Raw genomic sequence first — 26026 nt, 5'->3', positions numbered from 1 at the left:
TCCGCTTATACACCGGAATTTCAGGAGTGGATTTGTAGGTTTGTATAAAGGAGTTGTAATAAATTATTGTAAATTTGATGAAGTTAGGAAGACCAATTCTAATCATGAAATGTTTGTCTTACTAAGACAAGTGTGAAATAAAAATAATATTTATGGCTAGATAAGAAATAATGTAAAGAAACTTTAAAGAAATTTACTTCTTAAAATTGTATAAAAATTAATGTAATAAATAACAAAAAATGACTTTAATAAATACTTTAGTACTGATCACTTTTCACTAACCTAGAATATATTATATCCATTAATTAGCAAATTTATTTATTTTTTCTTTTCAGAGGAAAAAAATATCTTATTTGTACCTTGTGATATGTTTTCTTAATTTGGCTTGGTGTTCATCTTTGAACATCTTTGAGCATCTTTAAAAGATGTCTTGCTTTCTTTGTCTATATATTTTTCCTTTTTTCTATTTTCCTGACTTTAATGGAATTTATTCATAAAAAAAAAAAAATTCCCATAATCTCTTTTCCTTCATCTCATGTAAATAATATTTTGTTGTTGCTCAGTCACAAAGTCATGTTCAGCTCTTTGTGATCCCATGGAGCACAACATGCCATGCTTTTCTGTCTTCCATTAACTTTTGGAGTTTGCTCAAACTCATGTGCATTGAGTCCGTGATTCCATTCAACCATCTCATCCTCTCTTGTCCCATTCTACTCCTGCCTTCACTCTTTCCCAGCATCAGAGTCTTTTCCAATGTGTCAGCTCTTCTCATTAGGTGACCAAAATAATGAAGCTTCAGCTGCAACACTTCAGCATCTGTCCTTCCAATGAATCACTTTATGGTCATTTGAGTTGTTTCTATTCTTTGGCTTTCATTCATAGTGCTTATGAACATTTTCATGCATGCACTTAAGTGAATTTATGCTTTCAATTAACTTTATATACTGAAGATTAGACCAAAACCAGATGGCTTTGTGATGAAATGTACCAAATATTACTTTTTAAAAAATCAATCATTAAACAGTGCAGAAGAGGACAGCATTTGGGAGGACAATGATCAGCAACATAGAAGAAACTTAGTTTGCAGGATTGTTGTCATTTATTCACTAAATCATATCAGACTCTTCTTGGTAATATGTACTGTAGCCCACCAGGTTCCTCTCTCCGTGGGATTTTCCAGGCAAGAATGCTAGACTGGGCCTTCTTGAGGGGATCTTACTGACCAGGGTCCATATCTGCTGCTCCTGCATTGGCAGCAGGATTTCTTACCCCTGATTCACCAAGGAAGCCCAGTTTCTAGAATTATGTTGTGAAAAGGACTCATCCACATACCCTAGTCAGCTAAAATCTGAAAGTTTATAACCAAGGATACTTTTTCTTTGCTGAGCCAGTCTTTCTGAATCCCATTTTTATATCAGGCTAGCCTGTACCCTGACTATTACAGATTCTCTTCCTAGAAAAATATCATCATTGGGCAAGCTGTTCTTTGCTTAATGGAATTTTCCTTCTGTTAATAGGGCTGAGCCTGGATGTTTGAGAAGACTTAGCTAGCATTGTCCAAATCATGCTGGCTGGTATTAGCATGTTTTAAAGAATGTCTGCCAGCCATATAAGCCTTTCAACAGCCCCTGGTATTTTATGTAATATTTTCTTTAATATAGTAATGGATTTTATTTTCTAAGTTCTGGTAATCATAGTACAATTTTGTTGAAAATGTCCAGTCAGACAATGATGAGAAATATTAACAGTGGAGTTAGACTATCAGTGTTCAAATGTGAATTTGTTCTTTCACTAGTGAGTGATTATGGACCAGTTGTTTGTTGTGTTCTTTAATTTCATCCTCTATAAATTGCAATCTTAAGATACATTCATTGAGGTTTAGATCTAGGTGCTGGGGAGATGATGCTGAACAAACTAAACAAGAATCTTCATTCATTAAACTTAGAAAGTGAGTGAAGTGCAGCAGACAAGAACCAAAATACACTAGCAAAATATTATAAAAGGTTAAATGTAGATAACTGCTATGGAAAATAAATGAAACATGCAAGGGGGAAGGGAATAGGTACACTTCTCAATATTTTTATTAAGAATAAAATAGAAAAGAAAGCATGCAATTCTCTGTGAATAGGAAATTTCTGAATGAAAGGGAAAATGGAAAAATTCCAAGAACTATCAGGACTAGTGTGAACAGAGGAGTTAGGATGCCAGTGGTCAAATCAAAGTGAGTATGATTGATAGAATAATAAGTGAGTTCATGAAGGTAAGGAGTGGGGACAAGGTCACTGTGGAGCAGTGGGCTACTATGCAGATTACAGCACAAAAAAGAACAACCGTATGATGAAGAAACTCCACTCCTAGGCTTATACCTGGAAAAAACTATACTTCAAAAAATGCATGCACCCAAATGTTCATTGCATCACTATTTATAAAGGCCAGAACATAGAAACAAGCTGTAAGTCCGTTAACAGAAGGAAACTTTTAATTCAAGAATTTATTTTTAATGATCATAACAAGCTTATAGAAATCAGGTGGAGAAGGCAATGGCAACCCACTCCAGTACTGTTGCCTGGAAAATCCCATGGACGGAGGAGCCTGGTGGGCTGAAGTCCATGGGGTCGCTAGGAGTCGGACACGACTGAGCGACTTCACTTTTACTTTTCACTTTCATGCATTGAAGAAGGAAAGGGCAACCCACTCCAGTGTTCTTGCCTGGAGAATCCCAGGGACGGGGGAGCCTGGTGGGCTGCCATCTATGGGGTCGCACAGAGTCGAACACGACTAAGGTGACTTAGTAGCAGTATTAGCATAGAAATCAAGAGAAAGGTAATGCTATTGTAAAATGCACAGAATTTCAACAACAACAACAACAACAAAAGCAGTTTTCTGAACCTTTTTGGCACATCACACACATTTAGAGGTTTTCTATGTTTTCAGATAGCTACTGAAGAAATATCACTGCATGCAGATTTTTAACTTGATGAAGTTGCACACATTTCATGTCCAAAGCATTGCAAAATGAGTCTGGAGTTTTCCCATTTGCCAAAAACACATTCACCCTAGATTTCAATGACAAAAGAATAACTAATGGTAAACTTGTAAGAGTACAAAGAAAGCTGCTGAAAAATTCATAAGAAATGAGAGAAATATGATATATATAATGTAATACCATGTACATACATAACTATCGATCTAGAGCATATATTGTTGTTAGTCCCTAAATGGTATCCAATTCTTTGTGACCGCATGGACTCTAGCCCTCCAGGTTCTTCCATCCATGGGCATTTCCAAGCAAGAATACTGGAGTGAGTGCAATTTCCTTTTCTGGCAATTTCCAGGGAATCTTCTGGGACCAGGGATCAAACTGGTAACTCCTGCATTGACACATGGATTGTCTTCCACTGAGACACCAGGGAAGCCCCCTAGAAGAAGATATTATTGCTGCTGTTCAGTTTCTCTGTTGTGTCTGACTCTTTGTGACCACATGGACTGTCGCCCATCAGGCTCCTCTGTCCATGGGGATTGCCAGGCAAGAATACTGAAATGGGTTACCATTTCCTTCTCTGGAGGATCTCCCTAAATCATCTCCTTCATTGGCAGGCCAATTTTTTACCACTGAGCCAACAGGAATGGCCAGAGGAACATATATTGAAAACTTTTTTTTAAATTTTAATTTTATATTTTCCAAGTTTTTCAAAGAAATCTTGAAGTGTTGAGCATTTACTTAGTTGTTTGTGTATTTGTCTTTTAAATAAACTAAAGGTAATTTATAAATTAATAATATTCTTTAAGAAAAAAATAAAACATTGTAAGTTAAAAATAAGCAGGGATGTGAACATTCTAATGACAATAGTTAGCATTTCTTTGTAAGGCCATAAATGCTTTACATCAGTTGTGTGATATAATACCTACAATAACACTACAGACCTGGAATTATTACTTACTTGGTGAGGTTGAGGAAACTTGAGTCCAAAAGTTTCAATGACTTTTTCAAATCTTACAGAGCTACAAGGGCTGCAGACCAAGAACTGAAATCCTGTAACGGATAGTTCCAAAGCAAGTGCTACTAATCACTCTATTACATTACTTCTCCACAAAGTACATGAAATAATTTCTAAAACTGCTATTTCTGTTCCTAAAATGGGCCTCTTTTTATAATAAAATTCTCCAAATTTGTATGATACTGTTTAAAAGGTAATAACTATACTTCATCATTCTGCAAATCAGTTGTGGACACCATGAATTTAGCATATTTCAGGATTTCAAATTATTTTCTTAAGGCATATTCCAGGAAAAGGACTTGCCATGGCTCAAGGTTAAAATTTGTTGCCAATGAAAGAGATGTAGAGGATGCATGTTTCAATCCCTGGGTTGGGAAGATTTCTTGGAGTAGGAAATGACAACCCATTTCTGTGTTCTTGCCTGGAATATTCTGTGGACAGAGGAGTCTGGTGGGCTATGGTCCATGGGGTCGCAAAGGGTCGAACATGACTGAGCATGACCACAATGCCAGGAAATGCCCAAGATCATATTAGATCAAGCAAAGAATTGTTCAAAAAAAAAAAAAAAAAAAGCAATTAAATAAATAGTTCAGTTTGTTTCTAGAAAGAGAAAGCAGGGGAATAAAATACAGATAAGGGAAAAAAAAATAAGCTGGTGAGCATGAACACTTACTTTCAATGCTATTTTAATTGTTCAGAACCCTTTACCTGGGCTTCCTTCATTGCTCAGCTGGTAAAGAATCCACCTGAAATGCAGGAGATCTGAGTTCTATCCCTGAATTAGGAAGACTCCCTGGAGCAGGAATAGGTTACCCACTCCAGTATTCTTGGGCTTCCCTTGTGGCTCAGCTGGTAAAGAATCCACCTGAAATGCAGGAGACCTGAGTTCGATCCCAGAATTAGGAAGATTCCCTGCAGAAGGAAAAGGCTCCCCACTCCAGTGTTCTGGCCTGGATAATTCCAGGGACGGTATTGTCCATGGGGTCACAAAGAATCAGACACGACTGAACGACTTTCACTTTATCTTCTGCATGACTCTACTGACAGCATTTTTTACCTCCTTGTTTCTCAGACTGTATATGAGGGGATTCAGCATGGGGATGACAATAGTATAAAATACGGAAGCCACTTGATCCTTTCCCAAGGAGTAGGATTTCCTTGGTTTTAAGTAAGTAAAAATCATAGTGCCATAAAAGACGGTGACCCCCAGAAGATGTGATGCGCAAGTAGAGAAAGCCTTTTGCTTACTAGAAGTGGAAGTGATTTTCAGGATAGTAGATAGGATGGAGACATAGGACACCGCTATTGTAATGACAGACAGCACTAGACTGGAGCCAGCAAAAGTGGATATGATGATTTCTATGGCACGTGTGTCCGTGCAGGACAGGGCTAAAATTGGGGATAGATCACAGAAAAAGTGAAAGATTATATTGGATTTGCAGAAATGCAATCTGCTCATGCAAAGTCCATTAACAAAAGAGTCCATAAAGCCAATCAAGTAACATCCAAATACTAGGGAGCAGCAGCGTCTGCTGTCATGACAAGCGGGTAATGCAGAGGGTTGCAGATGGCTACATAGCGATCATAGGCCATGGAGGAGAGAAGGAAGCATTCAGTCCCACCCAAGAATATAAAGCAACTCATCTAGATGAAGCAGTTCAGGTATGAAATGCTCTTGGTGGAATTCAGTAAGTTGTCTAAGGTTTTAGGGGTGATGACACTTGAGTAACTGAGGTCAAGAAATGACAAGTGACTGAGGAAAAAGTACATGGGTGTGTGAAGCTGGGGGTCCAGGCGGATTATCAGGATCACCCCCACATTGCCCAGCACAGTGATCAGGTATATCAGGAGAAAGAGGGTGAAGAGGACCAGCCGGATCTCTTCCGAGTCTGTCAGTCCCATGAGGATGAAGTCAGACACATGTGTGATATTCCTTTTGCCCGTAGTGTTCAAATGCACCAAACTATTGAGAAATCAAAGTTGATATTCAGCAGGAATTACTTCAGAAATTTAAAAAAAAAAAAATTACTTTGTGTATGTATGAATGACATCACTTATTTATATTAATTTAGTGTTTCCATGAAGTGATGATAAGGAGGTGTGTATAGTGTACACAGAGACAAAAATTATTTTGATTTCCAAATATAAAAATAGGCGTGAGTTGACGTTTGGATATATTATAACAAAAACTAATACATTGAAGAGTTAGAAGAATTAGAATAAGCCTGACATGGCCCTAAATGCTTCCGTTAAGGCACTTAATTAATGCATTTCACGAGATTTTTATACCATAATTAGCCATATTTTTCTGATGAGACAAAGGGCACAGATAATTTAGTTAACAGATTTAGAACTCCTAAATTTTGGATCCACAATTCCACCTCGATAGATTGACTCCAGAGAGCATGTCCATGATACTATCTGTGTGTGTGCTCAGTCATGTCTGACTCTTTGCAAACCCCATGCACTGTAGCCCTCCAGGTTCTTCTGTCCACGGAATTTTCAAGGCAAGAATACTGGAGTGGGTCGCTGTATCCTCCTCCGGTGTATCTTCCCCACTCAGAGATCAATGTCTGGGTGCATAGTATGCACCATGTCTCCTGCATAGCAGGCAGATTCTTTACCACTACACCACTCCATAATACTGTACTCCTATTTATAGTTAATTTCAACAAAACCAAAAGTAAACTGCTAGCTATATGATAAAGAACGATAAATGAATAGTTTTATGTGCCATGTTCTATCCTTTCATTTCAAATACTATTTAATGCTAATGACTACTATCCAAACTTAGTGGACTTTAATAGGTTGTATTAAAATGATAGACCACATGTTAGTACTAATTTCCAAAAAATATGATATTTTTCTAACTTGACCACTGAAAATCAAATTTCTTCCAAAATTATATCTCTAAAAAATGCTAATGACTTGTAGACCCTGATTATATCAACTCTGGACTTCTCCTTCCACAAATCCTGACACTTTTTAATGTCTAAAACATATCTGCATGCATATCCTGCTGATAAAGTTCCCGTTTTATTGGATCCTACCTAAAACCTTCCAAATTTGAGAATGATACTTACTTTCAGTCCCAAAGTTGGTGAAAAAACACTTTCTTCCAATATTTTCTCTCTAGAAGTATGTCAAACTCCAATTTTTCTCACAAATAACACATGAAGACCTTTTCAGTTGAAAATTTCTATGATGCAATATCTGTTTTCTTTGAGATAAGCTCTTTTAAAATTTTGGTGCATTCATTTTGTTTTATTCTGAGGCAAAAATAAATCAAATGAAGTTTTGTTCAACTCCTGATCATGCATAAAATTCGCCAGGAAGTTATGTTTAAAGTGAATATCAGGGATCAACTGTGTACATATACGTAAGTGAAGGCTCTCATCCTGAAAACTCCAGGGTACGTCATATTCTGGGGGCTGAAGATAATGCAAACTTTGGCCCTCTCTGTGGACCAGTTTCCAAGGAAGATTACTCGGCATGTCTCCAAGGACAGGAGTTCAAGTACTAAATGCTGCTATGCTAAGTTCTGAGAAACTAATTTTTTTCCTTAGAAGCCACACAGTGAAGAGCCTAATGCTGTGGCCTTCCAATGTGATGCTCTGAATTTATGCCTGCTGTGGTAGATAAACTATTTTTAGAAAAATACTTCCTTATTCTGTGACTGAAACTATCAGGGAAGGAATGATGCATTTTTTACAATGCAACCTTTATATTTAAATTGTGACAATATTATAGGAGTGGGCTTCCCAAGTGACACTAGTGGTAAAGAATCCGCTGGCCAGTGCAGGAGACATGAGAGGCACGGGTTCAGTTTCTGGCCTGTGAAGATCCCCTGGGGGAGGAACTAACAGCCCACTCTAGTATTCTGGCCTATTGAATCCCATGGACAGAGGAGCCTGGGGGGCTACAGTCCTTAGTGTTGAAGAGAAGTGACTTAACACACATGCATTAGGGTAGTAAATAAGCATTTTGGAAACAAAATGTAAATATAATAAAATTCAAAACTAATGCAACATTTTGATTATAATTTCCCAATTATCTTTTACTTCATAAAATTCTTATTAGTAGACCTCTAGATTTTCAATAAAGGACAGAAAAGGTATGGACCTAACAGAAGCAGAAGATATTAAGAAGAGGTGGCAAGAATACACAGAAGAACTGTACAAAAAATATCTTCATGACCCAGATAATCATGATGGTGTGATCACTCACCTAGAGCCAGACATCCTGGAATGTGAAGTCAAGTGGGCCTTAGGAAGCATCACCAAAAACAAAGCTAGTGGGGGTGATGGAATTCGAGTTGAGCTATTTCATATCCTTGAAGATGATGCCGTGAAAGTGTTGCACTCAATATGTGAGCGAATCTGGAAAATTTAACAGTGGCCACAGGACTGGGAAAGGTCAGCTTTCATTCCAATCCCAAAGAAAGGTAATGACAAAGAATGCTCAAACTACCACACAATTGTATTCATCTCACAGGCTAGTAAAGAAATGCTCAAAATTTTCCAAGCCAGGCTTTAGCAATATGTGAACCGTGACCTTCCAGATGTTCAAGCTGGTTTTAGAAGTTAGAGGAACCAGAGCTCAAATTTCCAATATCCGTTGGATTGTCAAAAAAGCAATAGAGTTCCAGAAAAACATCTATTTCTGCTTTATTGACTATGCCAAAGCCTTTGACTGTGTGGATCACAATAAACTGTGGAAAATTCTGAAAGAGATGGGAATACCAGACCACCTGACCTGCCTCTTGAGAAACCTGTATGCAGTTCAGGAAGCAACAATTAGAACTGGACCTGGAACAACAGACTGGTTCCAAATAGGAAAAAGAGTATGTTAGGGCTGAATATTGTCACCCTGCTTACTTAACTTATATACAGAGTATATCATGAGAAACACTGGGCTGGAGGAAGCACAAGCTGGAATCAAGATTGCCAGGAGAAATGTCAATAACCCCAGATATGCAGATGACACTATCCTTAAGGTAGAAAGTGAAGAGGAACTAAAAACCTATTGATGAACGTGAAAGAGGAGAGTGAAAATGTTGGCTTAAAGATCAACATTCAGAAAACTAAGATCATGGCATCCCGCCCCATCATTTCATGGCAAATAGACAGGGAAACAGTGGAAACAATGGCTGACTTTATTTTGGGGGCTCTAAAATCACTGTAGATGGTGATTGCAGCCATGAAATTAAAGGATGCTTACTTCTTGGAAGGAAAATTATGACCAAACTAGACAACATATTAAAAAGCAGAGACATTACTTTATCAACAAAGGTCCGTCTGATCAAGGCTATAATTTTTCCAGTGGTCATGTATGGATGTGAGAGTTGGACTTTAAAGATAGCTGAGCACTGAAGAATTGATGCTTTTGAACTGTGGTGTTGGAGAAGACTCTTGAGAGTCCCTTGGACTGCAAGGAGATCCAATTATTCCATCCTAAAGGAGCCCAGTCCTAGGTGTTCATTGGAATGACTGATGTTGAAGCTGAAGCTCCAGTACTTTGGATACCTGATACGAAGAGCTGACTCATTTAAAAGACCCTGATGCTGGGAGGGATTGAGGGCAGTAGGAGAAGGGGATGACAGAGGATGAGATGGCTGGATGGCATCGCAAATTCAATGGACATGGGTTTGGTAGACTCCGGGTGTTGGTGATGGACGGGGAGGCATGGGGTGCTGCAGTCCATGGGGTTGCAAAGAGTCGGAAACGACTGAGTGACTGAACTGAACTTAACCGCTTATCTCTGGTAAGCAATTTGAAACAAATGAGTTAGGTATTCAATTTAATAAATTTAATTTTTTAATGACCATAATAAATCTGTAGAAATCAGGAGAAGGCAATTATGATTTGAAATACACAGAATTTCAATTAAAAAGCAATTTACTGAAGTTTGTTGACACATCATAGAAAGGAAGGATTTTTTTTTTTAATATTTTCAGATAGTCACCAAAGAGATATAACTGTTTGCAGATTTTAACTTGAATTTACAAACACGTCATATCCAAAGAATTGCAAAATGAAAGTCTAAATCTTTCCCATGTATCAAAAGCACATTCATCTTAGACTTCATTGACAAAGAAATAGTCAAAGGTTAATCTTGGTAGTGTACACAGTAAACTGCAAAAAGGTACATGTGAAATGACAGAAGTATTGTTCTAGCATATAATATGTATACACACACACACACATAGCTATCAATCTAGAAGAAATATACAAAGTTGTTAATTTTTTGGGCATTTCTATTTCCTTACATTTTCAACATTTTTCAAGTTTTCTGCAATATTGACAGGTACCATTTTAAATCCAAACCTGTGAGGTGCTGAGTATTTTCTTAGCTGTTTGTGTGTTTGTCCTTTAAATGAACCAAAAGCAATTTTTTACAAACAAGAGAATATTCTGTTAGAATAAGACACTGTGCATTAAAAATACTGAAGAAATAAGAGTGTTCTGATGACAATGGTCTGCCTTTAATAGTACTACCTTAAACACTTCATCAGCTATATGATTTAATCTTTATAAAAACTCTATGGACCTGGAAACATAATTAATTATGTCTGATTGAGGAAATGCTTTATTTAAGAGTTACACAGTGCAAAGAGTTGCAGATCTAGAATCAAATGTCTGGAGTGTTTGGTTCAAAAACAAGAGCACTCTGGCATACTGCTTTTCCACAATGTAAATGAAATAATTTATAAAACTGTTATCATAGTTCCCAAAATGAAGCTTTTTTCCATCATAGAATTCTCTGAATCTGCATGATATACTTTAAAAGATGGTAAATATAATTTTTATTTTGCTAATCAGTTACCCTTAAAAACAGATACATTTGCACCATTGATTTAACATGTGTCAGTGTTTCCAATTATAATGTGGATTTCTAAAGGCATGTTCTAAAAAATGTCCAAGAAAATATTTGGTCAAGCAAAAGATAATTCTACAGAATAAATGAATAAATAAAGAACAAGTAAAGTCTTCAATTCATTTCTGGAGAAAGAGGAAGGAAATGCCATAGAGGGAAGAAGAAAAGATAATAGCTTAAAATTTCATCATCACTGTTATTTTAATTGCTTGGAAGCCTTTCTTTTCTGAATGACCCTACTGACAGCATTTTTTACTTCTTTGTTTCTAAGACTGTAAATGAGGGGATTCAGCATGGGGATGACAATAGTATAAAAAACGGAAGCCACTTGATCCTTTCCCAAGGAGTAGGACTTTCTTGGTTTTAAGTAAGTGAAAACCATAGTGCTGTAGAAGATGGTGACCCCCAGGAGATGGGAGGCACAGGTAGAGAAAGCTTTCTGCTTCTCTGAAGTGGAGGTAATTTTCAGGATTGTGGACAGGATGGACACATAGGACACAGATATTGTGATAAGAGACACCACGAGGGTGGAGCCAGCAAAAATAGATATTGTGATTTCAATATCACGTGTGTCTGTGCAGGACAGGGCTAAAACTGGGGGTACATCACAGAAAAAGTGATAGATTACATTGGAGTCACAGAAATGCAGTTTGTTCATGCAAAGCACATTGACAATGGAATCTGTAAAGCCAAACAAATAAGATCCAAAGACAAGAGAGCAGCATCTCCTGGCGGACATAACGACGGGGTAATGCAGAGGGTTGCAGATGGCTGCATAGCGATCATAGGCCATCGAGGAGAGAAGGAAACATTCAGTGGCACCCAAGAAGACAAAGCAATACATCTGGGTGAAGCAGTTGGTGTATGAAATATTTTTGATAGAAGTCAATAAGTTGTCTAAGGTTTTAGGGGTGATGACACTTGAGTAACTGAGGTCAAGAAATGACAAGTGACTGAGGAAAAAGTACATGGGTGTGTGAAGCTGAGAGTCCAGGCAGATTATCAGGATCATCCCCACATTGCCCAGCACAGTGATCAGGTATATCAGGAGAAAGAGGGTGCAGAGGACCAGCCGGATCTCTTCCGAGTCTGTCAGTCCCATGAGGATGAAGTCAGACACATGAGTGATATTCCTTCTGACCATAGAGTTCAAATGCTCCAAACTGTTAAGATATCAAAGTTGAAACTTATCAGAAATTACTTCAAAAATGTTTGTGTTGCCATATATGTCATGACATATTTATATTTCTTTAATAATGCAAAGAAAGCAAAATGGCTTCCTGAGGAGGTCTTACAAATAGCTGTGAAAAGAAGAGAAGTGAAAAGCAAAGGAGAAAAGCAAAGATATTCCCATTTGAATGCAGAGTTCCAAAGAATAGCAAAGAGAGATAAGAAAGCATTCCTCAGTGATCAGTGCAAATAGAGGAAAACAACAGAATGGGAAAGACTAGAGAAAATTAGAGATACCAAGCGAACATTTCATGCAAAGATGGGCTCTATAAAGGACAGAAATGGTATGGACCTAGCAGAAACAGAAGATATTAAGAAGAGGTGGCAAGAATACGCAGAAAAACTGTACAAAGAAGATCTTCATGACCGAGATAATCATGATGGTGTGATCACTCACCTAGAGCCAGACATCCTGGAATGTGAAGTCTAGTTGGCCCTAGGAAGCATCACTACAAACAAAAACTAGTGGAGGTGATGGAATTCCAGTTGAGCTATTTCATATCCTGAAAGATGATGCTGTGGAAGTGTTGCACTCAATATGCTAGCAAATTTGGAAAACTCAGCAGTGGCCACAGGACTGGAAGAGGTCAGTTTTCATTCCAATTCCTAAGAAAGGCAATGCCAAAGAATGCTCAAACTACTGCACAATTGCACTAACCTCACACCTTAGTAAAGTAATGCTCAAAGTTCTCCAAGCCAGGCTTCAGCAACAGGTGAACTGTGAACTTCCAGATGTTCAAGCTTGTTTTAGAAAAGGCAGAGGAACCAGAGATCAAATTGACATCTGCTGGATCATCTAAAAAGCAAGAAAGTTCCAGAAAAGCATCTATTTCTGCTTTATGGACTATGCCAAAGCCTTTGATAGTGTGGATCAAAATAAACTGTGGAAAATTCTGAAAAAGATGGGAATACCAGATTCTTGAGAAATCTGTATGTAGGTCAGGAAGCAACAGTTAAAACTGGACCTGAAACAACAGACTGGTTTCAAATAGGAAAAGGAATACGTCAAGGTTGTATATTGTCACCCTGCTATTTAACGTATATGCAGAGTACATCATGAGAAACGCTGGGCTGGAAGAAGCACAAGCTGGAATCAAGATTGCCGGGAGAAATATCAATAACCTCAGATATGCAGATGATACCACCCTTATGGCAGAAAGTAAAGAGGAACTAAAAAACCTCTTGATGAAAGTGAAAGAGGAGAGTGAAACAGTTGGCTTCAAGCTCAACATTCAGAAAACTAAGATCATGGCATCTGGCCCCATCACTTCATGGGAAATAGATGGGGAAACAGTGGAAACAGTGTCAGACTTTATTATTTAGGCTCCAAATCACTGAAGATGGTGATTGCAGTCGTGACGTTAAAAGATGCTTACTCCTAGGAAGGAAAGTTACGACCAACCTAGACAGCATATTAAAAAGCAGAGAAATTACTTTGCCAGCAAAGGTCCATGTCATCAAGGCTATGGTTTTTCCAGTTATCATGTATGGATGTGAGAGTTGGACTATGAGGAAAACTGAGCATGGACGAATCGATGCTTTTGACCTGTGGTGTTGGAGAAGCCCCTTGAGAGTCCCTTGGACTGCAAGGAGATCCAACCAGTCCATCCTAAAGGAGATCAGTCCTGGGTGTTCATTGGAAGGACTGATGCTGAAGCTGAAACTCCAGTACTTTGGCCATCTCACGTGAAGGGTTGACTCATTGGAAAAGACCCTGATGCTGGGAGTGATTGAGGGCAGGAGGAGAAGGGGATGACAGAAGTTGAGATGGCTGGATGGCATCACCGACTTGATGGACATGAGTTTGAGTAGACTCCAAGAGTTGGTGATGGACAGGTGTCAGGAGCCATTATGGGAGGTCCTGCCCATGACGAGATCATGAAGAAGATACCAGGCAGGCAAGGCCATCCGGGACCCCATCCATGACGAGGTCATGAAGAAAATACCAGGCAGGCAAGGCCGTCCGGGACCCCATCCTTGACGAGGTCATGAGGAAAGAAGCTGACAGGCAAGGCTGTCTAGGATAAGGGACCCTCCAGGTTGGCCTCGGCCTCCACCCCACCCTGTATCCTCCCCCCTTTTCTACTGTTGTTCTTGTTTACCCTGCTGCGGATTCTTGTGTTGCCTGCCGAGAGCTCTCCTGCTCCTCTTTCACTGAATGAGGACCAACTTAAAATCCTAATTAATAAATCTCCTGGATGCTGGTACCCTATGAACGGGCCAGGGATGAAGGAAATGCTTCAGTTCAAGCCCTTTTGCTGGCATTCTGGCTTGTTTGATAAATATGTGCTCTCTTTGCACAAAATGCTCATGATTGTTCTAAACATCCTAAGCACAGTACACTAACAAAAGAAACTATTAAACATAGGTCCCCCCGCGGGGTGAGAAAAACTCCAAAAATAATAGCCACAAATGTGCCTAATAGAAAATACTTTAGATAGAGATTAGCTGGAGACTTCTTGCAGGTAATTAACTTTTAGACTAAGAGCCTCTTTTGTGCCATATCTGCTGTTTTTGCAATCCTTTGCATTTCTGTTCTGTAAAAATGTAATCCTATCTAGTTCCCTTGGAGATGACACCTAATAGAAAGGAAATAGATTAACCACAAAAAAGACAGGGTTGGCTACTGAAGTTGCTAAAAGTTGCACCAGGTGCAAGCCACACATTGTCAACAGGCCTGAAAGCCAAAAGATATTATACATAGAGATTAGCCATAAAAAAGGCCCTAATAGGCACAGAGTCCTTTGGGGGGTGAGGAAGCCCTATTAGAAAATACAAAAAAAAAAATTTTGTTTTAAAAGTGGTTATTAGATCAACGTTTGATTGATGTTAATGTGCTGAGGTTGTGCAGTGGAAACTATTGTTAATATAGTTGGAGATCTAGAAAAATAAGAGCTTAGCCCTCGTGTAAAAACAATAAGATAATTATTAATTTTAACCAAGAGTGCTAAACAGGGGCTGCCTCTCCAGAGCCTCAGAGTCTTTGCGTGCTAAACTTTTTAGATAAATTTAGCTGAGAATTTCTGCAAAAAGACTGTCTTTTATGTTAACAGGATTGTCTTTCTATTATGTTACAACTTGCTGTACCATGAGACTGCCAATTTTCTGTTTTCTGCTAACCTCAAGGCCAGAAGATAATGTACAAAAAATCTATGGGAAAAGACTCTCATAAACAAAAATATACAGAGCACACCTGCTTTCGTGAAGGACAAGCTGATGTAATGTTAAACTAAGTCTGTGTGCTTATCTGCCCCTTAGAAATGTACCGACTTAGGGCATAAAGTCTATGGTGAAAAATAAAGCAACTGCCAGACTCTGCTTCACATTCCTGGTCTGGTCTCTCTCTCTCTCTCTCTCTCTCTCTCTCTCTCTCTCTGTCTCTCTCTCTTTCTCTCTCTTCTCCTAGCAGACTTGGCCCTATCAAGGCCGGTCCTACATGTCTCTCTCTCGCCGATGCCGTTCACCCTGAGGGTTCCCCTGGATTCTGCTGGGGCTGGACCCCGGCAGACTGGGAGGCCTGGCATGCTGCAATTCATGGAGTCGCAGAGTTGGACACGACTGAGCAACTGTACTGAACTGAACTGAATGTTTCTTAGAATTGGTGATAATGAAGTATGGACTGTGTACAAAGAGAAAAATAATAATTTGATTCCCAAATATAGGAAAAGATGCAAATTGATATTTGAATACAACAAAAGGTAGTATACTGAATAATTTGTATAGTCCTGACACAGTTCTAAATGTTTCCCTTTATTAATGCATATAATGACCATGAGATTATTATATTATAGTATTATTAGCCACATTTTTCATATGAGAAAAGGGACCATAATTTGTGTAATGTATCCATAGTTACAACTATTAGATGTTGGCTCTGTATTTCTACCAAAATAGATTGACTCCATAGAGCATGTCCATAATATGCCTGTCATAGTTAATTTCAAATATGCCTATTAAAATGCTATATACATATAATAAACAATCATAGTGGAATATTTTTAATATACTATGCTCTACTATTTTCCCCAATATTATTTAATACTAATGAAAAATAACATTCAACCTTTGGACTTTAGTAGCTTGACCACATACTTAGTATTAATTTCCAAAAGACACAAACTTATCATAACCTGGCCATTCAAAATCAAATTTCTTCCAAAATTATATTTTTTAATTGATGAAATACCATGATCATAACAACTCTATATTTCTGGGTCTGTCAGTCCTGGCACTACTGAAGGCAAAGATATATAAAATGATATTCACATGCATACTTTTCTGATATTATCCTTACTTTATTTAATTTCAACTAAAACCTTCCAATTTTGAGAATAATGCTTACCGGGAGGCAAGGTTGATCAAAAAACACTTTTCTTCTGCATTATCTGTCCAGAAGAATGTCAACTTTAACATTTGCTCACAAATAAAGTATCAAGACCATTTCAGTTGAAAATTTCTGTAATATAATATTTTTTCTTTGAGATAAATTCTTTTTAAGTTTTAGTGCAGTCATTTTGTTTTATTCTGAGGGAAAAATTAATCAACCTAGAAAGTTTGTTCAGTTCCTGATCAAATGTAACATCTGCCAGGAATTTATGTCTAAAATGAATATCAGAAGCAGAGCAGCATATGCCTTGCCTCTTATCCTAATAATTCCAGGGCACTTCACATACTGGGGATTGATGATTGCAACATTTGGTCATCCCTGTGGACCAGTTTCCAAGGAAGAATTCTTGGCATATCTCCAAGGGCAAAAGGGAATTGGCATGTCTTCAAGGACTAATGCAGGTGTGCCAGGTCATGAGAAACTAGATGTCTTCCTTTCCAAGACCCATAGTGGAGGGCCTAATGGTTTGGTCTTCCTGTGTGATGCTCTAAATATTGCCCTGGGTGGTAGAGAAACTATTTATAGAAAAATACTTGCTTATTCTATGCCTGAAACTTTCAGGGAAAGAGTGATACATATTCACAATGAGTCTTTTATATTTAATTGTGTGACACTATTATGGGAGTAGGCATTTTCATTAGAAACAAATTGAGAATTTAAGAAAATTGAAAGAATGATGTGAAAATTTTCAAAACTTTTGTAACATTTTGATAAATTTCTCAGGATGATTTTTTTAATAGAAAGTTTGTTTGCATACCTGTATAATTTCATAATTATTATCATACTGAGTGCTCATTATCTACCCTTATTTGATAATTTACATTTCATAACATACTATGACCAATGTTATTCTAGCCTCTCATAAAACCAATAATTTCACATTTTATTTATTAACTGATACCCCATGACCAACTTTATTCTAGTGAAGTTTTCTTCAGATGTTAAGAATTTTATTGAATGTTATTCATCCAAGATGAGACAACAAAAAAAGACTATAAAAAGGGATAGACTAATTAGATTAAAATACTCATGAATCTTTCATTAATTCATGATAATTAAACCAATTTTCATATAGATTTAAAAGTGACTCTTACTGGAAACTCTGGTCATACTCCAGAATTTTAGGAGATAGTTTGTTTGGAAAAAAGGAAAAAATTGTGCATTTATTGTACTTATAATGAATTTTGGAAGAGCAATTATACTCACCCAAACTTCATTCTGCTAGAACAGGTGTGAAATAAAATTCATATTTTGTGGTGAGATAAGAAAAATTATAAACAAAAGCTTTCCTCTGACCTTTCACCTCCTCTCTCCCCTCTCCTGTGCATGTGTATCTGCATTATGCATTGGCCAAGCCTCCACCAGCAACAGAAGCACCTGCTCAGCCTTAAAGAGCAACATTTTTCTAGCATCAACAGAGCAACCCCTTAAGATATTCCTTCTTGATCTCATATGGGACCACTATGACCCATGACTTCCCTGATGGCTCAGATGGTAAAGAATCCGCCTTCAATGTGGGAGGTCTGGGTTCAATCCCTGGGTCCGGAAGGTTCCCTGGAAGAGGAAATGGCAACCCAGTCCAGTATTCTTGCCTGGGAAACTCCATGGACAGAGGAGCCTGGTGGGCTGCAGCCCGTGGGGTCGTAACGAGTAAGACTCAACTGAGCAACTAACACTTTCCCGTGCACCATGACCCATTATTGCTTAGATCCAGATTGCATCCACTGTCAAATATACATCATTTAATGTACATGTCTCCGTCTCAAAACTTATGGAACTGTCTTTTGACTTCCAATGGGCAGAACAGTTCTTGGAGATTTCTGAGGAGTTGTCCTCAGGTTATAATCCTCGACTTGAATAAAATTTTCCTTTTTTTTTTTTTTTTTTTTTTTTTGAGTAACCAATTAATTTTTCACTGAAAGTCCAACTCTTTGAGACCCTACGGACTCTAGCCCACCAGACTCCTCCATCCGTGGGATTTCTCAGGCAAGAATACTGGAGTGGTTGCCATTTTCTTCTCCAGGGGATCTTCTGGACCCAGTGATCAAACTCAGGGCTCCCACATTGCAGGCAGATTCTACCCTCTGAGCCACCAGGGAATCCAGTCTTCTTTAGATTAAAAAGCCAGAATAAACTTACTTGATGATAGGTAACTTAGAGAGTTAAGTCAAATAAGAAGCTAATGGTAATTTTCAATGTAAAAGCCACATCAACAACCATAATATTAGCATTAGTCACTTAGTTGTGTCCAACTCTTTGCAGCCCCATGGACTATATAGCCTACCAGGTTTCTATGTCCTCTTAATTCTCTGGGCGAGAATACTGGAGTGGGTAGCCATGCCCTTCTCCAGGGAATCTTCCCGACCTGGGGATTGAACCAGGTCGAGAGCATTGCAGGCAGATTCTTTACCCTCTGAGCTACCTGGGCTTCCCTGTAGCTTTTGGTGACTATAATTTTGTGACTATAATTTTGACTATAAATGCGTGATTATAGTTTGATGACTATAATTTTGGTGACTGAAAAGTTACTAGGAGCAAGTCACTTGCTTAATATTTTCCCATCGTTGAAATTTATCTTGATTATGTTCAATTTTTTTTTTATGATTCGGGGCCATTATTATACCGTTTATTGTATAGTAGCAGAAACCAAAGTCTAATCATAGATTTAAAAAAAAAAACTTTCTTGATTTAATATGATATAATTTCATTCTCTAATTTATTAGTTTTAACTATGCCATCCACATGCATTCCTTTCTCTCTTGGGTTATTTTTTTTTTTTTCTTTCTTCTTTAATGAATGAAAGAATGTTTCTGTTTTTCTCTTTGGATGCTGCTGCTGCTGCTTAATCCCTTTATTCATGTCGAACTCTTTGCAACTCTATGGATTGCTCACCAGGCTCCTCTGTCTTTTTGGATAAATATTATTAAATTATCTTTTTTGTTTTCTAATTCATTCATTGTTATCTAAGTTGTATCACTTTGCACCTACTTTATGAGATTCGTGGGGAACAAAAAATAATTTTCACTCTGCCCGTTCAGCTTTTTGGCTGAAACCCACCTCCTTGTAATGAAAGGCAGATGACCATAATAAAAACAAATAGAAATTTAGTAACATGTATGCCCCCTTTATACATGGGAGACACCCAAGAAAACAGTAATTCTCCAAAAAGGGTCCAAGCCACTACCTTAAATACCATCTCCAGCTAAAGATAAAAGAAGATGTGGGAGGGTGGGAGCCAGCGAAAGAATAGTAACCAAGAGTACAGTTGTTAATGCAGACTCAGTTTCATTCCTTCTTCACTGAATAGAGATTTAGTCATCTTTCTCTTCCTCGTACATAAAGGGAGGCAAAGTGAAAGTGATAGTCAGCCAGTCATGTCGAACTCTTTGTGAGTCTTTGTGAGCTCATGGATTGTATGTAACCCGCCAGGCTCCTCCGTCCATGGGATTCTCCAGGTAAGAATACTGGAGTGGGTATCCATCCCCTTCTCCGGTGGATCTTCCCAGACTAGAGATCAAAACCAGGTCTCCTGTGTTGCAGGCAGATTCTTTACTGTCTCAGCCACCAGGAAGAGTATGAGTGTTAGTCACTCAGTTGTGTCCAACTCTTTGCAACCCCATGGATTGGATTGTAGCCCATCAGGCTCCTCTGTTCATTTGGATTCTCCAGGCAAGAGTACTGGAGTGGGTTGCCATTTCCTTCTCCAAGGGATCTTCCCCACCCAGGGATTGAACCCTGGTCTCCTTTATTTCAGGCAGATTCTTTACCCTCTGAGCTACATGGACATGTCCCCTTTAAATGTAAATGCTTCCTACAAAAGGATAACTTCTATTCAATTTCCAGAACATCTTCTGTGTCTACTGTTTTATTTTTATTTATTTTCTTAATAACAAGATAATACTTGAGCCTAGGAAGCACCTATTGGCATTGAAAATTCTGTTCCCTTTCAGGATGAATTTATTGTTTTTTCTCTAGCACCTAGTAATACCTGCTTGGCCCATTCTGGAAAGATGTATATTAGAGGTTTTGAGGGACGGCACAGATAGAACACTTCAAAGAGAGAATGAGGAGAGGTCACCAAGGATAAACTTGAGGTGTATATAAAAATATGTATACATATGGACATTTAATCATAGCTCGACAAGTGAAATATATTTCTACATTTTATGATTAACTGGAAATTTGTGGTATGTTTCTGCTCTTAGAGAGAGATTAACAAGTAAACATTAAAACATAAAAATAGCAATTTGATATATAATTTTATTAATACTAAATAAATATAAAGGCCTGAAATGATCTACAGAATACATACACAGTGCAAGTGAAAGTGCATACAATTAGAACTGAGGAAAATATAGGTAAATATAAATAAATTTCAGTAGCTGACATTTTTCACACAATTGTAAAAATTTGAGCATTTTAGTTATAGTGCATAAGTGGAAAGCTTTGATAGAGAAAAAATAAAGGGAAATAGTTTAATAATTTTCTGTGATGATGGTGAAATATGATGAAAGCAATTATCTAAATCTGATATTGTGCTTAGAAGGAAAACTGTATGTAGGTTTAAGAAAGGGAATGAGTGATGACTTGTTAAGACAGCCTTAATAAATCTCTAAAATAATACATAGTATATCTCATCAGCTGTCACTTGCAATAGTTTATAATGTAAAATCACGTTGTAAAGTGAAGTTTTCAGGAGTCAGATGTCAGTAATGTAGATCAGAGAAGAAAATTAAAATTTTAAAGCCAAATGTATACATTGTGCACACACACGCATCCTTTCACATGAAATGTCTTCAGCTAGCCCCAAGACTGAAGACTGTTTATTTCTGCAGGACGTTGGTTTGTGATATATGTAAGATACATGAGAAGCCCTAACCAGTTGACTGCGATGATTACAAAACACATCAACAAAGTATAAATCTACATACACTCGTTTCCTTATCCTAACCATTAAAGAAAAAAATCATTTGGAAAGAAATCTATTAATCACTATGCCATTTTTAATCTATAAGTAAGCAATGTTTTTGAAAGAATTCTAGAAATAGAATTTTCAATTAATGTTTTTTGAGTGCTGATATGCATAGGATTGACTAAATACCAGGCAAGATATAAACATGAATAAGATAGAATTCTTAACCTTAATGAATCCATCACTATGTTTCCACAAGCCAAAAAAGCAAAGAAAGCATTTACTTATATGCTGCATGTGTCGCGTTTGTTTCATGCTGTGGAGAGAAAAACTATGACTAAATAAATTTTTCTCAAAGAGCTTACAATCTTGTTGAAGGGAGAGACAAATATTTTAAATACATGTATTTTCTCCTAAAAGAACTTCATGAAATTAATCTTTGGTTCCTTTCAATAAATGTTTTGACTGCTCAATTTGTTTCATTACTTCTCAATGATTCATGCACAGTGAAGGCAGCAATGGGGATTTCATCTTTTCCAGAGCTCATTTTGTAACAATGTTGGGAAGAATACATTAAACTGGGTTGATGTTCAAGTCTCTTTTCAAGGAAAAGTAAAAGCAAAAATTTAGAAAGATGGTAACAATAACCCTATATGCAAGACAGAAAAAGAGACACAGATGTATAGAACAGACTTTTGGACTCTATGGGAGAAGGCGAGGGTGGGGTGATCTGAGAGAACAGCATCGAAACATGTATATTATCAAGTGTGAAACAGATCGCCTCTCCAGATTGGATGCATGAGACAAGTGCTCAGGGCTGGTGCACTGGGATGGCCCAGAGGGATGGGATGGGGAGGGAGGTGGGAGGGGGCTCAGGATGAGGAACGCCTGCAAATTCATGGCTGATTCATGTCAATGTATGGCAAAACCACTACAATATTGTAACGTAATTAGCCACCAACTAATACAAATAAATGAAAAAAAAAAAAAAAAACAGTTTCATTTTTAATACTTAATGAAGTTTTTCTGCCTGATTTGGAGAAATGAGATCTCTAAATATACCTCCAAAATGGCTTAGGAATTATGCTATGCTAAGGTACTTCATGTTTCTACACACACACATAGACACACACATACACACACATTAAAAAATTATCAACTCTTTGATCTTAGGGAAGCACATTACAGTGAATAAAAATTAAATTCTGTACTCCACTGCAGAAAGGCATCACCTTTATCTTGATACTACACCTGTTCTTGGCCAAAAGGCCGAGAAGTGATCACCTTTATCTTGAAAACAAGGTAAAAATATAGCTTGTCAAAAGACTAGAAAAATGAAAAATGACCAGAAATATAAGAAAAAGCATTATGCTTCTGAAAGATGAGAGAAGAGTAAAAAGGTATATTATTGAACAAATGCAAGCAAAAATAAATAGCAATTGCTGTAAATATAGAGTCTAGAAAACATGGATATCAGAGCAAAAATAAATCGTAATAATCTCAAGTAGAATTTGTAAAAATAGAAAATAATTAAAATAAATTAGGTAGGTGAAACAATGCACATTTAAAACATTTGAATTTGTTGAGAATTTTGAATTAATACAAGTAATTTACATTTACATTATCTCCTAATAAAGAGTTTATGCTTATGCATATTATTTTTAGCATTTAAAAATAGTTACAAAAATCAAAGATTGTTTTACATAGAAAGCAATCTAAATTTCAAATAACAAATGTTTTTATAACCACTGATGCTTGAATAAAATGATCTATGTAGTTACAAAAGTTTAAACAAGAAATATGAAATACCTAGAAAATAAAAAAATGCTTTCTGAAATATGCTTTCAATAGAGAAAATTAAAATTATAATTCAAGGTTATGTATAAGAAAAGCTTTAAAATATAAGAAATTTTAGTATTCTAAATGATTAAAGATTATGCGTTACCAGAGCTTCTGAAGTCGTTGCAAACTGTTAGCTTTATAACTTTCCTCTGCTTAAAAAAAAAAAAAAAAATTAGATGAACCAAGCATTTAGTTAATAATTTATTTTTAATAATCATATCAAATCTATAGAAATCAGCAGAAAGGCAGTAATGTTTTAAAATACACAGAATTTCAACAAAGTAGCATTTACTGAAGCTCATTGACCTGTAACAGAAAGGTAGCCTTTTTAAATATTTTCAGTTGGGAAGGGAACTCCAATCCAAGCCTGAAGGAATATACATAGTATAACTGATTCACTTTGTTGTACATCAGAAAGTAACGCAACATTGCAAAACAATTATGCATCAATAAAAAATAAATATTAATAAAATAGAATTGATATATTCTGGGAGCCGTAAAAGTGATAACACTGCATGCAGAATTTTAACTTATAAACTTACAAATATTTCATGTCCAAAACACTGCAAAATGAGAACCTAGATTCTCCTACAAACAAAACACAGTCCTTTTAGATTTCAATGATAGAGAAATAATCAAAGGTTAAACTTGTAAGTGTACACAGAAAACCTCAAAAAAGGACACAGGAAATGATAAGAATATTGTTCATATACATAATAAACACACACACACACTTATATATATTTAAAACTATCAATCTGTTTACAATAGCTAGGACTTGGAAGCAACCTAGATGTCCATTGGCAGATGACTGGATAAGAAAGCTGTGACATATATACACAATGAAATATTACTCAGCTATTAAAAGCAATGCACTTTTATGCATTTTTTTTACCTCAGCTTGAATGAGGTGAATGAAACTTGAGCCTATTATACAGAGTGAAGGAAGTCAGAAAGAAAAGCAACAATTTAGTATATTAATGCATATATGTGGAATTTAGGAAGATGGTAACAATGACCCTATATGCGAGACAGCAAAAGAGACACAGACGTAAAGAACAGACTTTCGGGCTCTGTGGGAGAAGGTGAGGTGGGATGATTTGAAAGACTAGCATTGAACCATGTATATCACCATATGTGAGACAGAGCACCAGTCCAAATTCGATGCGTGCCAACAGGACACTCAAAGCCGGGGCACTGGGACAGCCCTGAAGGATGGGATGGGGAGGGGAGAGGGAGGGGGGTTTAGGATGTGGGTCACATGTACACCCATGGCTGATACATGTCCTATTATGGCAAAAACCACCAAAATATTGTAAAGTAATTAGCCTCAAATTAACATGAATAAATAAATAAAAACTATCAATCTAGAAGAACACATACAAAACCCTGAATAACTTCTTAGGCATTTCTATTTCCTTAAATTTTTCAAATATCTTCAATATTAACACACTCCATTCTAAATGCAAAATTGTGAAATGCTGTTTTCCTTTCGTTTTTTTGTGTGTTTGTCCGTTAAATCAACCAAAACTAATTTATAAAACTACACATGAATATTTGTTAAGAAAAAGTCATTGAGCAATGAAAATACTGCGGGGATGTGAATGTTCTGATGGTAATGGTCAATGTTTATTCAGTTCAGTCGCTCAGTAGTGTCCAACTCTTTGCAGACTCCATGAATCGCAGCACGCCAGACCTCCTCGTCCATCACCAACTGCCAGAGTCCACCCAAACCAATGTCTATTGAGTCAGTGACGCCATCCAACCATCTCATCCTCTCTCATCCCCTTCTCCTCCTGCTCTCAATCTTTCCCAGTGTTAGTATCTTTTCAAATGAGTAAGCTCTTCGCATCAGGTGGCCAAATATTGGAGTGTCAGCTTCAACATCAGTTCTTCCAATGAACACCCAGAACTGATCTCCTTTAGGGTGGACTGGTTGGATCTCCTTGCAGTCCAATGGACTCTCAAGGGTCTTCTCCAACACAATATTTCAAAAGCATCAATTCTTTGGCACTCAGCTTTCTTTAGAGTCCAACTCTCACATCCATACATGACTACTGGAAAAATCATAGCCTTGACTAGACGGACCTTTGTTGACAAAGTAATGTCTCTGCTTTTCAATATGCTGTCTAGGTTGGTCAAAACTTTCCTTCCAAGGAGTAAGCATCTTTTAATTTCATGGCTGCAATTATCATCTGCAGTGATTTTGGAACCCAGAGAAATAAAGTCAGCTACTGTTTCCAGTGTTTCCTCATCTATTTGCCAAGAAGTGATGGGACTGGATGCCATGATCTTAGTTTCCTGAATGTTGAGTTTTAAGCCAACTTTTTCACTCTCCTCTTTCATGTTCATCAAGAGGCTCTTTAGTTCCTCTTCACTTTCTGCCATAAGGGTGGTGTCATCTGCTTATCTGAGATTATTGATATTTCTCCCAGCAATCTTAATTCCAGCTTCTTCATGCCCAGCGTTTCTCATGATGTACTCTGCATATAGGTTAAATAAGCAGGGTGACAATATACAGCCTTGAGGTACTCCTTTTCCTATTCGGAACCAGTCTGTTGTTTCATGTCCAGTTCTAACTGTTGCTTTCTGAACTGCATATAGGTTTCTCAGGAGGCAGGTCAGGTGGTCTGGTATTCCCGTATCTTTCAGAATTTTCCACAGTTTATTATGATCCACACAGTCAAATGCTTTGGCATTGCCAATAAAGCAGAAATGGATATTTTTCTGGAACTCTCTTGCTTTTTCAATGATCTAGCCTTAAAAAGTTAGCATCCATTA

General features: G+C 37.3%; 1 protein-coding gene and 1 pseudogene across 1 annotated transcript; both read right to left on the bottom strand.

The window, feature by feature from the left end:
* Positions 1–443: 443 nt before the first annotated feature.
* Positions 444–7419, bottom strand: LOC136175518 (olfactory receptor 8H1-like; annotated as a pseudogene).
* A 3651-nt stretch (positions 7420–11070) lies between these two features.
* On the bottom strand, positions 11071–12018 carry LOC136175219 (olfactory receptor 8H1-like). The gene has a single exon (XM_065945545.1). It carries the CDS (start codon positions 12016–12018, stop codon positions 11071–11073), a length of 948 nt encoding a protein of 315 aa, XP_065801617.1.
* Positions 12019–26026: the final 14008 nt, after the last annotated feature.

The sequence above is a fragment of the Muntiacus reevesi genome, chromosome 9 (genome assembly GCF_963930625.1).
Source record: "Muntiacus reevesi chromosome 9, mMunRee1.1, whole genome shotgun sequence".
Taxonomy (NCBI): domain Eukaryota; kingdom Metazoa; phylum Chordata; class Mammalia; order Artiodactyla; family Cervidae; genus Muntiacus; species Muntiacus reevesi.
This window is presented reverse-complemented; position numbering and strand designations above follow the sequence as displayed.